This window comes from Rhinolophus ferrumequinum, chromosome 5 (assembly GCF_004115265.2).
Source record: "Rhinolophus ferrumequinum isolate MPI-CBG mRhiFer1 chromosome 5, mRhiFer1_v1.p, whole genome shotgun sequence".
Classification (NCBI taxonomy): Eukaryota; Metazoa; Chordata; class Mammalia; order Chiroptera; family Rhinolophidae; genus Rhinolophus; species Rhinolophus ferrumequinum.
The window spans coordinates 70,183,529-70,196,025 of NC_046288.1; the positions used below are offsets into that span (position 1 = coordinate 70,183,529).

The following is a 12,497-nucleotide window of genomic DNA, read 5'->3' on the forward strand; positions in this document are numbered from 1 at the left end:
GGAATAATGTGGAATAATCAAGAAAGCAAATTTAGCTAGGTTAAGACGGAAGCAACTTCTGGGCAGTTGGCCTTGAAATCTTAGCTGAGTTTAGAGGTCAGTCCATTAGGCAATTAAGTTGTATAATCAGGTTTTCAGCAGATGATGTTAAAGAAACAAACAAGCAAATGAAAGGTTTCTATAAGTTCTATTCAGAAGCAGTTGAACAGAGAGAGGCCCCAGTAGTGGGGAGCCTGCCCCAGCACAGGGTGCTGTGGGGTTGTCCTAGGGCAGGGGTTGGAGTGCGCAGGCAGAAGTCAGACTTAGGAGAAACCATTTCTTTATGGGAACAGCAGAGTGACCAACCACAACAGCTTTTAGTGCTGGGTGTTCACCACTTAATAAAAAGGAGAGGTTGGAAAAGGGTTCCAGGTGAAATTAGTTCAGTTGTCAGGTAATGGCAGGATATTGAAACTGCGATATCTTGTAGGCAGCTAGTGATAAAGAAAGCACAAACAGAAATTAGAGACCTATTGGTATGTAAATTATATCAAAGTTTTAAGTGTTGTAGAATATTTTGAGAGAAGGGATATAGGAGATTTAAAAAAAGTAGAAAAAGCAAATTCATGGGATAAACTCATAGAAGGAAAAATAAAAGTCAACAGATATAAAAGATATAAATACAAGACAAAAACAGAAAGAGCAAGTAGGTAAGATTAATAATGTAACTTTAAATGCTGCTACTGGGAACCGATTTCCTGTGATTTGTTGTAAGTAGGTTGGGCATTTATTAAGTGGGAGAGAGGATAGTTATAGTCATTTGAGAGAAAACTTATTAAATAATTTGCAATAAAAAATTCGACAAACCAATGTATGCTATTAAATAAACAGTCTTGGTACAATAATGTAATTTCCTTTATGTTACTAAAATTTTACCTCTTATGTATGATTTTGGTGGTGAAGCACTGTTGTATGCAAAGTGAGCCAACACAGATGTATCCCGGGAAAAACAAAGTAAAACCTGGGTACAACATTGGAAAAAACAAACAATTAAGCACTGTTTAATTCATTGCTATTTCCTGCCTTGGAGGCGGTCAGGTAGTATCTTTCAGGTTCAGTACTGTGCCTGGAAATGGGAAGAGCGCCCTCTATTGATGGGCTTACAGTGGATGTCAATCCAAAGGTTTCATCCAAAATTCATCCAAAGGTTTCTTACTGTTAGCCACTTAAATCTTGAACAACAGCAGAAAATATAAGTTGTGCTATCAGTTGATTCTTTTACTGTGCTTTGCAGCTGGGAAAGAGAAATACTCGTACTTTGGAAAAATTTAACAGATGAGCAGTGTATGGGGGGACCCTAGGGAACTACAATGGCATAGAGCAATTTGGGAAGTGCCGGAAGTTGGAACTAGACTCATTGCTGGGATGTAGCAGCAGGCAGTTGGGCATGTCTGGGTGGGAGGGGAGGCAATAATGATATTTAGAAGGGACGGCGGTGGCAGCGGCAGCAAGCGGCAGCCCAATACAGGTTAGAAGCTGTTCGTTCTGACCAGCAGGTAGAGTGTGGCAGCTCTACCCAAAGAGAAAAATAGGGCAGAAAATCAGAGTTAAGGATGTCCATTAGGAGGAACTGGATTGCTGACATCCACCTGCAATTTTAGGGCAGGGGTCCAATCCCTGGGAAGGCAATTAGTTACAGGAAATCTGGGTCCTGGCATTAGAAGACCTGGAATTCAAAAGATGTTACTAAGAAAAGCATTTGGGAATGACTGGAAAAGGCTGGAGCCCAGTTAACAGAATAGGGACACAAAGCCAGGGCTGGACTCGCAGCAAGAGAGAATGGAGAGGAAAACTGTGGCTGCAAGACACAAGAAAGGGGCCAGCTTTAGAAAAAGGATCAGTATGGACACTGGACATCAGTCAGGCCCAAGGGTGAAATGTGTACCAACCATTGATACTCATTTCTTTTTATTATATTTTAAAATACTACACAAGCAATATGTTTATGATAAAAATTAGAAACACAGATCATCAAAATAGGAGGAAAAACACCCATAATCCCACAAGTGTTAACATTCTTATGTATATATATATCCTTTCAGACTAGTCTTATACACACATGTATAAATTTTTCAAACAAAATAGGATTATACATGTTGTTCTATAACCTATTTATTTTAATATTTTAAATTAAATATTTCCTACCCACATTTTTTAATGTTGAAGAATATTCCACTATATGGATGAACAAGTTTATTTAACCTGTCTTTTTTTGTTGTTGCTCATTTAATTATTTCCACTTTTCCTGAACTATAAACAATATTGCAGTGAACTTCCATATAGCTAAATATTTATGTACACCTTTACTTAAATTCCTAGATGTCTTGTTAGACTAGGGGCATTTTAAAACTAAAACTTGTGATATCCTTTGCTAGATTGCCCACCAGAAAGAGTTTCTATTTATTTAAACATATCCAGCAGTAAAATAGTGTATTTTCTGTTATTCTCATCGAAACAGATTATCATCTTCTTATAAGTTAAAAAATGGCATCTTGCTTTAATTACTAATGAGGTTGAACAAGCTTCCATTTGCATTTCCTTTATTTTCCAGTTCATTATCTGAGTCCCTTTTAACACTGATGGTTTTTAAATTATTGATTTATTTAAATCATTTGTTTATTAAGGATTCTAATCGTTGGTCTAATTGTATGTTAGACCAAACATACGTTTATCATTTCAACAAAATGAGCAAATGACTTTGCTCAAATAATTTGTTATCCCTCCTCACATTTATAATATTCTCTATATGTTCACCTAAATTATTAAAGTCATTGTTGTGGTTCATGAAAGTTTGCTTCATCCCTTTTAGGAACATGTCTCAGCTCATCTTTTCTGGCATACCAATCTCCATCTGAGTCTGCTTCCCTGGGAAACCATCTTGCAGCATAGTAAAAGTGGGGGAAATGGTGAAATTCTAAATACAGTGTAAAGGAAGGGCCGTGGGATTTACTAACAGATTGGATGGTGTGTGTGTGTGTGTGTGTGTGTGTGCGCGCGAGAGAGAGAGAGAGAGAGAGAGAGAGAGAGAGAGAGAGAGAGAGAGAGAGAGAGAGAGAGAGAGAGAGAGAAATCAAGGATGATGCCACGTAGAAAGATGTTTGATCTGAATAAGTGGAAAGATGGTTACCATCAACTGAGATCGGGCAAGTTGAGAGGACCAATTTTGGGAGTGAGAGATCAGGGGTTCAGTTTTCAACATTTTAAGTTTGAGATTATCTGCAAAATATCTGAATGGAGATGTTGGATAGGCAGTTGGAGATACTAGTCTGTAGCACAGAAGAGAGGTTTACACTGATGATATACATTTGGGAGTTATAAACATATAGAGGGTAATGAAAGCCACAAGACAGGTGAGCGTGGCGAAATCACCAAGTGAGTGAGTGTAACTAGAGAAAAGAAGGCCAAGCACTAAGACCTGGGACACTCTAACATTAAGATATTAAGGAGAAGAGAACGAACCAGTCTAGTAACCAAGAGAGGTGGATTTCCCATGATGCTAAGGAAGGTTCTCTGTACCATTCATTAGCATGAGTCCATTTGAGGGCTAGGAGTTGCTGGGAGATGTAGTATGTTTTAGGTAAGGAGGGGAAGTCAGGTTGTAATCAGATAGTGTTTCTATGTACGTATTTCTATTAAACTGCTTAATAAAGTTCAGAAAAAGGGGACCTGAATTTCTATGGTTCAAATAACTTGTTATTCTCCCCCTTATTCTAAACAATTATACATGTTCTTACTTGATTTTATATTTATAATATTATATACTCTTTCTTAAAGAGGGACCCCCCAAATTGTATAAGCTTTAGGTCCCCAAAATGCTGGATTTGCCTCTGGTGACTCGTAGAGTAAGACGGGGGGAAAAGAATGCGATGTCTTGAAAGCCAAATGAGGAAAGGGCACAACTGGATCAAATGCTGTTGAGAGATTAATTAAGAGGAGGATTTGTCATCGGTCATTGGATTTAGGTATTGGTGACTTTGACCACAGCATTTTTAGCTCAAGTCGTAGGACACCATATACAATGTTCAGTACCTCATTATTATTTTTTAACAATGTATTTTAGAGATCTTTTCATACCAGTATAAATGAATATACTGCTGCTTCATATAGGGTGGCTTAATTTTAAGGACTACATCATATTTCATTGCAAGTATATACCATAATTTATTTAATGGGTTAGACCTCTAAAAATGAACATTTAAATGATTTTCAACTTTATGCTATTTCTGACAATGTAAAAATAATTAACCTTTTACTGAGTCATTTCACACATACATGAATATTTTTGTAGGACAAATATATAATGGAATAGCCTAGTCAAAGGGCGTGTGCATTGAAAAATGTGATGAATATTTGGCTATGTATTCACATTCTTTGTTATCATCTATCCAGAATTTCTTTTATGTATATAGTGGAAAGGGGGCTGGCTATGTGAGTAAGCTCAGTCTCTTATGTTGCCTGGCTCTTTATTTTGCATTACATATTCTAAATGATTATTGCTCATATTTGAAAGAATAAATGATTTTAATATTTTATTTGGTAAATAGGCATTTAACTGAATTATCTTATTAGTTCTAATGGTTTTCACTTTATTCCCTTGAATTTTTATATATCTATACTCAATAATAATTTTGTATGCTTTCTGCAATTTATAACTCTAATTTATTTTTCTTATCTTATTCATTAGCTAGAAATTCCAAAAAGACTCGTTCTCTCCTTGCTTTTATGGTAATATCTCTAGTACTTCAACATAAGTAGCATTAACTTACATTAAGATAGCAAATGTGATTTTATACAAATATTATTCATATGTCAAAAATATTCTTCACTGTAGTGTATAAATAGTTTTAAAAAAAAAAAAGGATGTTAGGTTGCATAACGGTGTGAATATACCTAACACTACAGATGGTTAAGAGGGTTAAGGTGGTAAACATGATTTTATGTTTCTGTGTGTTTTTTTTAACCACAAGTTAAAAAATTAGATGTTCTTAAGCACAGTCTCAAATATGTTTTGGGCATCTATTGACATAATCATACCATTTTTAAATTGAGATATAATTGACATATATTAGTTTCAGGGTAAAACATAATGATTTAATACTTGTATATACTGTGAAATGATCATATTTTTATTTTTAGACCTATAAATGTGATGAATATTTGCCAATAATTTAGTAAAATCATTAGGTTCTAAAATATTCTAAATCTATAAAGTTTTACCAAACCAGTAAATAATATTAAACTCTCGGCAAACCTTCCTGTACCACCATGGTAAGTAGCACAATGCCCCCACACACACACCTGCTTCCAAAGATATCCACATCCTAATCCCTGGAACCTATGGATATTCCACCGTACAAGACAAAAGGAATTTTGCAGATGTGATTAAATTGAAAATCTTTAGATGAGGAGATTATCCTTGATTATTTTGCTACGCCCAATGTAATCACAAGGATCCTTATAAATGAAAGAAAGGCAACAGGGTCAGAGTGAGAGAGATTTGAACATGCTATCTGCTGTCTTTGAAGATGGAGGAAGTGGCCACGCACCAAAGATGTATTTGTACTTTAGAAGCTGGTAAAAGCACGGGAAGGAAATGGATTCTCTTCTCCAGAAGGAACACAGCCCTGACAACCCTTTGATTTCAGCCCAATGAAACTCATTTCAGGCTTCTGATCTTCTCAAGAGAATATGCTGATTTTGTTTTAAACCACTAAATTGGTGGTCAATTGTGATAGCAGCAATAATAAGCTAATACAATTAAAACAGCTAACAGAGTAATACAACTAATACAATAATAAACAAATTTGACTACTACTAATAAACGGATACTATTAACGTTAAATAATGCAAAATGAAGATATACCTACACATATTTTTCCACCATTGCCTAGAGAGAAAACAGTTCCTAAAGAAATATTTGTACTAACTTTGCCCTAACAGGCTGGTGGGAACACAGTAATGTTAGGAGAAGCTCTGGGCTTACATCCGTCCCCCTAGAGTCCCTGCTGACTACAGAAGACACGATATCTGAGATGCTCTAGAGAGAAGAGTGGTGACTGTAAGGTGATAATGCCAGAGGACATATCTTAGACATCACGTACTGGTGTGCAACGCTGGGATGCAAGCGAAGATCTGCCGATTCTCATGCTAACCTGAGTGGTTGTTTTAACTTCTGAGATTCCAATTTTGTATCCGTAGTAAGATTTCTGGCAGAAGAACAGCAGATAGGTAAGCCTGGAGTTGAAGGGAGAGGTCCAGAAAGAGATATAAAAGTGAGAGTTGTCAGTGTATAAATGGTATTTAAAGCCACGAGAATAGATAAAGGCAAGGACATTAAAGAAAAACAAGGGGTCAAAGGACTTATCCTTGGGGTACTCCTGGGGCAGGGAGATAAGGAGAAACCAGCAAAGGTGAACGAGTATGCCATAGTAAGATAGAAGGAAACCAGACAGCATAATGTGCTAGAAGCCAAGTGAAGAAAGAGAATTAAGGAGAGGGCATGAGTCATTGAATGCTCAAACAGAGCGAGATGAGTGGTGGGAACTGACCTCTGGATTCAGCTTATGACCTCTGGTCGTGCAGGTGGGCAAAGACGTCTGATGAAGGACGGTTAAAGAGAGAATAGGAAGGGAATTGTAAACGATACCGACAGATTTTTTAAAAACAGTTTTACTGAAGAAAGGAACAGAGGAATGGGGCAGTAGCTGAAAGAGATGTAGGATCAAGAAAGATTTTTTGTTTCATTTTATTTTGCTTTGTTTTTCAGATGAGAGGAATAACAGCATTTTTGTATACTGAGAGGAGTGATCCAAGAGATGGGGACACTCACAATGGAAACACTACCATTGCACTGCCTTTGGGTACCAAGGGGAGATGAGGTATAGTGTCCAAATGCAGGGATTGGCTTTATCCTAAAGAAAAGCAAGGACAGTTTATCCATAATACCAGGAAGGGAAAGGTGGGTATGTGGGTGCAGCTGTAGGTAGGGGCAGCTCATGTGGTGATGGGAGAATGTGGGTGTTCTCTTCTCAGAGCTTTCATTTTTTTCAGAAAAAGGACTCAAAGTGATCAGCTGAAAGGGAAGAGGTGGAGGTTTGAAAAGAGAGAACGTGTAAAAAGCCATCTAGGAGGATGGATGAATGATGTAGAATTGCTGGGCAGAACTGAAAACTCCTGAGGTCAGCAGTATAACTTTAAAGTAAAACTAGTTTGTCATGGCTGCATGTTTTTCTCCAGCCACTGCAGCTGTTCAAATGCACGCTGCAGCCACAGAATTGGTGTGGAACTGTACTCAACTAGGGTTAAGGTTTTGTCAAGTAATTACTACTAGAAGGTGGGAGGAGGGCAAGGTAGTTGAACATGTCTTCAAGAGGAAGTGGTTCTAATGATTGACACATCTTTCACATTTGTTCTCTCTTTTCCATTCACACAGGCCTTGCTGTCTCTCTACAGGGGGCTCATGAACGCTAACCTGAACTGAGAGCTGGTCACTGCCGTGCTAAGCTAACTCTCCTCACCAATCACAGCATGCATGGGGTTCACATTTATTTTTGTTTTTCCCATTCTCCCCCTAATTCCTTGCCGTTAAGAACCAGACACTTCTTATACAGCTCCTGTATCAGAACACTCTTATTAATTTGACTAAATGGATATATGAATAAAGAATATCTGATCACATCTTTCTTAAACTCCATTCATTCAATGGCATTAAACTATCTGTAACTTTGGCATTTTCTAATATGTCAGTACTGCTACTCAGCATATGCTACATAAGGCAAGCATATGATAGAGAATTTTTCACAGGACAGAAAGAGTAAATCCTCATGTCTTCCCTTATTGTATAGGAATACTTCCCCATGAATATTTTATACACTTCGGACAATAAATTAACTTGTAGGTTGTCATGATGCCATTAAGTACTGGAACCCGAAAATAATATTCGCACTACCCAATTTTCTTCCCTGAGGTAAGGTCCATCTTCTGTTTGAATACATTTTAAAACTCTGACATAATTTGAGACTTTCAACACCATTAAGTGTTTTTAAGAATTTCATGTAAAATAAAAACTAACTAAACTTTGGAATGATAAAAAGTTGACTTATTTACTCAAAACATTATTTCTAGAATAGTCAGTGCAGTTGCCTATAAAATTTAGGTAACTGCCACGAGTTATTCGGGAGCAGTGCATCCTTGTAATATAGGCCCGGATTTTCCTTAAAGAGGAATTGCTGAAGTTTTTCTCATCTTTATATGGACACAGCAATGCCATATGCTATCTAATTTTGTAGTCTAGTCACAAAACCCAATAAATGGGTTGGACCCAGGGCATGGCCAGAAACATTAAATTCATTCCCTTATCACCAACAATTTTCCTCGACAGCAGATTGTGTTGCTAGGCAGCTCTACGAAAGGAACGTCTGTGATTAATGATAAAAAGTCTTTCTTCTGTCTTACCTCTCACATGCACACACACACATGCACACATGCGCACACACATGCATATATAAAAAATTAGAACTCAATTTCTGATAATAAAATATTGTTTTCAATGTATACAATTACATATTTTTTATTACTTAAAATAAACTTCTCTCTAATAATTCATATAAATTATTAAAAGGTATGATCATGGAAAGTGTTTTCTTAGCAGCTATCCACATAAAAAAAACTTAGTTCTGCATAATTCCCAAAGACAGAACTTAGGTATTGTAATTATCTTTTTGTTTCTGTTTTAGGGATAAAGATCCCTATTAAAGCTTATTTAGTGTCATTTCCAAAGTACTAAAAGCAGCAGAGGCCATGATCTATGATTGAAAAAATTATGAAAAAATATGAAATCTAAACGATATAATTTAGAGTAAAATATTGATAAAAATGCAAAATATAGGTAAAAGTACCCTCCTATAGTACTTATTGTCTGTGATATTAATTAATTTATATCCAGTGCTTTACATAAACACTTTAAAATAATTTCAAAACATTTTTAATGTAATTGTCTTACCTCCTTAGCTAGAAATGTAAGCTCATCAAATGTGGTATCATTTACACATAAAGATCAATACATATGTACTGATGATCATTCTGCTTTTTCTCCGAAAAAGCACTCACTGTTTGTAAATAATTCTATTTGTCAGACTCAGTCATTTTTAAGTTTTCCAAGTTAATGTGGGACAGACAAAATGAGTATCTCCTCAAGGGTTAATTCTGGCACTATTTGGAGAAAATATTCCTGCTCTCTTTTAAAATGATGCCCTTACTGACCCTGTTAACCAAATAAGGCAGATTTGTTACCTAGAAAGTCCCTTTTACCACCACCAATAAGCCTTTGTAGTTGTAACTTAAAGTCGACAATCCTCCTCTGTCCAGTCACCACCTGGGATGAAATTGTCAAATTTACACTTTCTCTACTCACACTCTGAGTAGAATAGTCAACACGCTATTTATAAATCATGCCATTATTGGCCTTCAGTTGATGTTATAATTTATATATTCATGTGCTTAGTGTCATAACAATTTCGTGTTTGGGACTGAAATAGCATAGGAAGGACCAAAAATTTAATAAGTTACATTTTTTGCCAACTAGTATATATTTAGTTCATTTTATTTTGTTTGTTTTATTTCTTTAATATTATGCAATACCAATGGATCTGTTTCTCTTTTTTTTTTGCCATTTTTTGTAGCCATTATAGGCTGCAGCTGGCTGATATATCTATCAGCCTCTTAAAATTTTTTAAAAAAATTTATTGGGCTGATATTGATTAATAAAATGATACAGGTTTCAAGTGTACAGTTCTATAACACATCACCTGTATATCAATGGATCTGTTTCTATTAGGACTCAGTTCATATAAAGGATCCATCATCACAACTAGAACTGAACTCTAACTAGAACCCTGTACAGTGACAGTAAAACCTTAGTCAGGCAATCATGACTAATTTTAAGATTTCACATAAAAGAAGAAAACTTCTTTGCCAACAGTAAAAACAAAAACAAAACCCTATCAATTAAAAAAAAAAGTATATGATGTTAAGACAAATTTTTATTTGGGATCTACAGCATGCACTAGAAGGAACACAGAGGACCAAAACAGTTATGGAGTTTATATGGGAATTTGATTATAAAATAATCAAATAAACTATAATAAGTACTATAAATATAAAGCATAGAAAGCATTACATAGCACTTCAGATGAACAGTTCTGATGGCCATGACCTTGCTGTGTGTGTCTGTGTTAGAGGGAATGGGGAGTAGGTCAGGAAAGGTGTATGTAAGAGTGATGCTTTCAGCTGAGAGCTAAATGCAAAATAGGAATTTGACAGAGCAATACTCTTTACATCACTGTATACAATTACATACTTTTTATGAACTTAAAATGAACTTCCCTCATTAAGAAACTGCAGGACTAATGGCCCTGAGGTAGAGAGGAGGATAGTAAACTTCAGGATGAGAGAGCGTCGGGGCGAAGGGGAGCGACGAGGCTGGAGGGGTGGGCTGCGTCAGAGTGTCACGTAGGCCCAGGCCCCAAGAAGGATGTTGGTCCTTTTGGTTTTAATCACACAAGGGACACGAATTGATTGGTATTTTTAAAAGATCACTCTAAGGAATGGAAAAAAAAAGAAAGAAAGAAAGAAAAGCAAAGAAAAAGAAAGAGGAAATTAAAGGCATCCAAATAGGAAAGAAATAAAACTGTCTTTATTTGCAGATTATATAATCATATATATATAAACCTAAAGACTCCACCAAAAATGTGCTAGAATTAATCAGTGAATTTAGGAAAGTTGCAGAACACAAAATCAACATACAGAAAACAGTTGTGTTTCTATACACTAACAACAAAATATCTGGTAAAGAAATAAAGAAAACAATCTCATTCACAATAGCACCAAAAACAATAAAACGCTAAGGAATAAATTTAACCGAGGAGGTGAAAAATCTGTACACTTAAAACTATAAGACTCTGATGAAAGAAACTGAAAAAGACACAAATAAAAAGATACCCCATATCCATGGATCGGAAGAATTAACATGGTTAAAATGTTCATATTACCCAAAGCCATCTATAGATTCAATGCAATCCCTACCAAAATTACAATGGCATTTTTCATAGAAATAGAAAAACCAATCCTAAAATTTGTATAGAACCACAAAACAACTCCAAATAGCCAAAGCAATCTTGAGAAAGAACGAAGCAGAAAGCATCACACTTCCTGATTTCAAACTATACTACAGAGCTGAAGTAATCAAAACAGATGGTATTGGCATTAAAATAGACACATAGACCAATGCAATAGAATCGAGAGCCCAGAAATAAACACCTACATATACAGTCAACTAATATTTGACAAGGGAGCCAAGAATATTCAAAGGTGGGAAAGAATAGTATCTTCAATAAATCGTGTTGGTAAAACTTGATAACTACATGCAGAAGAATGAAATTGGACCGCTACGTTACACTACTAACAAAAACTTGAAATGGATTAAAGACCTGAAACCATAAAACTCCTAGAAGAAAACATAATAAAAGGCTCCTTGACATTTACTTGGCAGTGATTTCTTAGCTGTGAGGCCAAAGGCACAAGAAACAAAAGCAAAAATAAATAAGTGGGACTAAATCAAACTAAAAAACTTCTGAACAGCAAAATAAATATTCAACAAAATGAAAAGGCAACCTACAGAATGGGAGATAATATTTGTAAATCATATATCTGATAAGGGGTTAATATCCAAAATACATAAAGAACTCATATAACTTAATGGCAAGGAACAAACAACCTAATTAAAAAATGGGCAGAAGAATGGGATAGACAGTTTCCCAAAGAATATATACAGATGGCCAACAGGTATATGAAAAGATATTCAACATCACTAATCATCAGGGAAATGCAAATCAAAATCACAATATGCTATCACCTCACACTTGTTATTATAAAATGGCTGTCATCAAAAAGACAAGAGATAAGTATTAGTGAGGGTGTGGAGCAAAAGGAACTCTAGTGCGTTGTTGAAGGGATTGCAAATTAATACAGCCAATATGGCAGACAGTATGAAGGTTATACAAAAAATTAAAAACTGAACTAGTGTATGGTCCAGCAATCCCACTTCTAGGTATATATCCAAAGGAACTGAAATCAGGAACTTGCAGGGATATCTGCACTTTCACATTTATTGCAGCATTATTCAATAGCCAAGTTATGGAAACAACATAAGTGTCTGTCAATGGATGAATGGAGCAGATGTGGTATACAAATACAGTGAAATATTATTTGACCATAAGGAAAAAGAAAATTCTGCCACTTGCAACAACTTGGATGAAGCTCGAAGGAATTATACTAAGTGAAATAAGTCAGACAGACAAAGACAAATACTGTACGATCTCACTTGCATGTGGAATCTCAAAAAGCCAAAATCAGAGGAACAGAACGTTAGAGTGGTGGTTACCTACCAAGGGTTGTGGGGT

General features: G+C 35.8%; 1 protein-coding gene and 1 long non-coding RNA gene across 2 annotated transcripts in view; one reads left to right on the forward strand and one right to left on the reverse strand.

The window, feature by feature from the left end:
• The window catches only part of TBC1D19 (TBC1 domain family member 19), a 115,706-nt gene that overhangs the window by 28,506 nt on the left and 74,703 nt on the right, over positions 1-12,497 (reverse strand). The window contains 1 exon segment of the mRNA XM_033106673.1: positions 916-1,000. Within this exon segment, the coding sequence (XP_032962564.1) occupies positions 916-1,000 (85 nt within the window).
• On the forward strand, positions 6,165-7,657 carry LOC117022546 (uncharacterized). The gene is made up of 4 exons (XR_004423063.1): positions 6,165-6,267; positions 6,806-6,917; positions 7,090-7,217; positions 7,472-7,657. It is a non-coding gene; the product is annotated as an uncharacterized LOC117022546 (long non-coding RNA).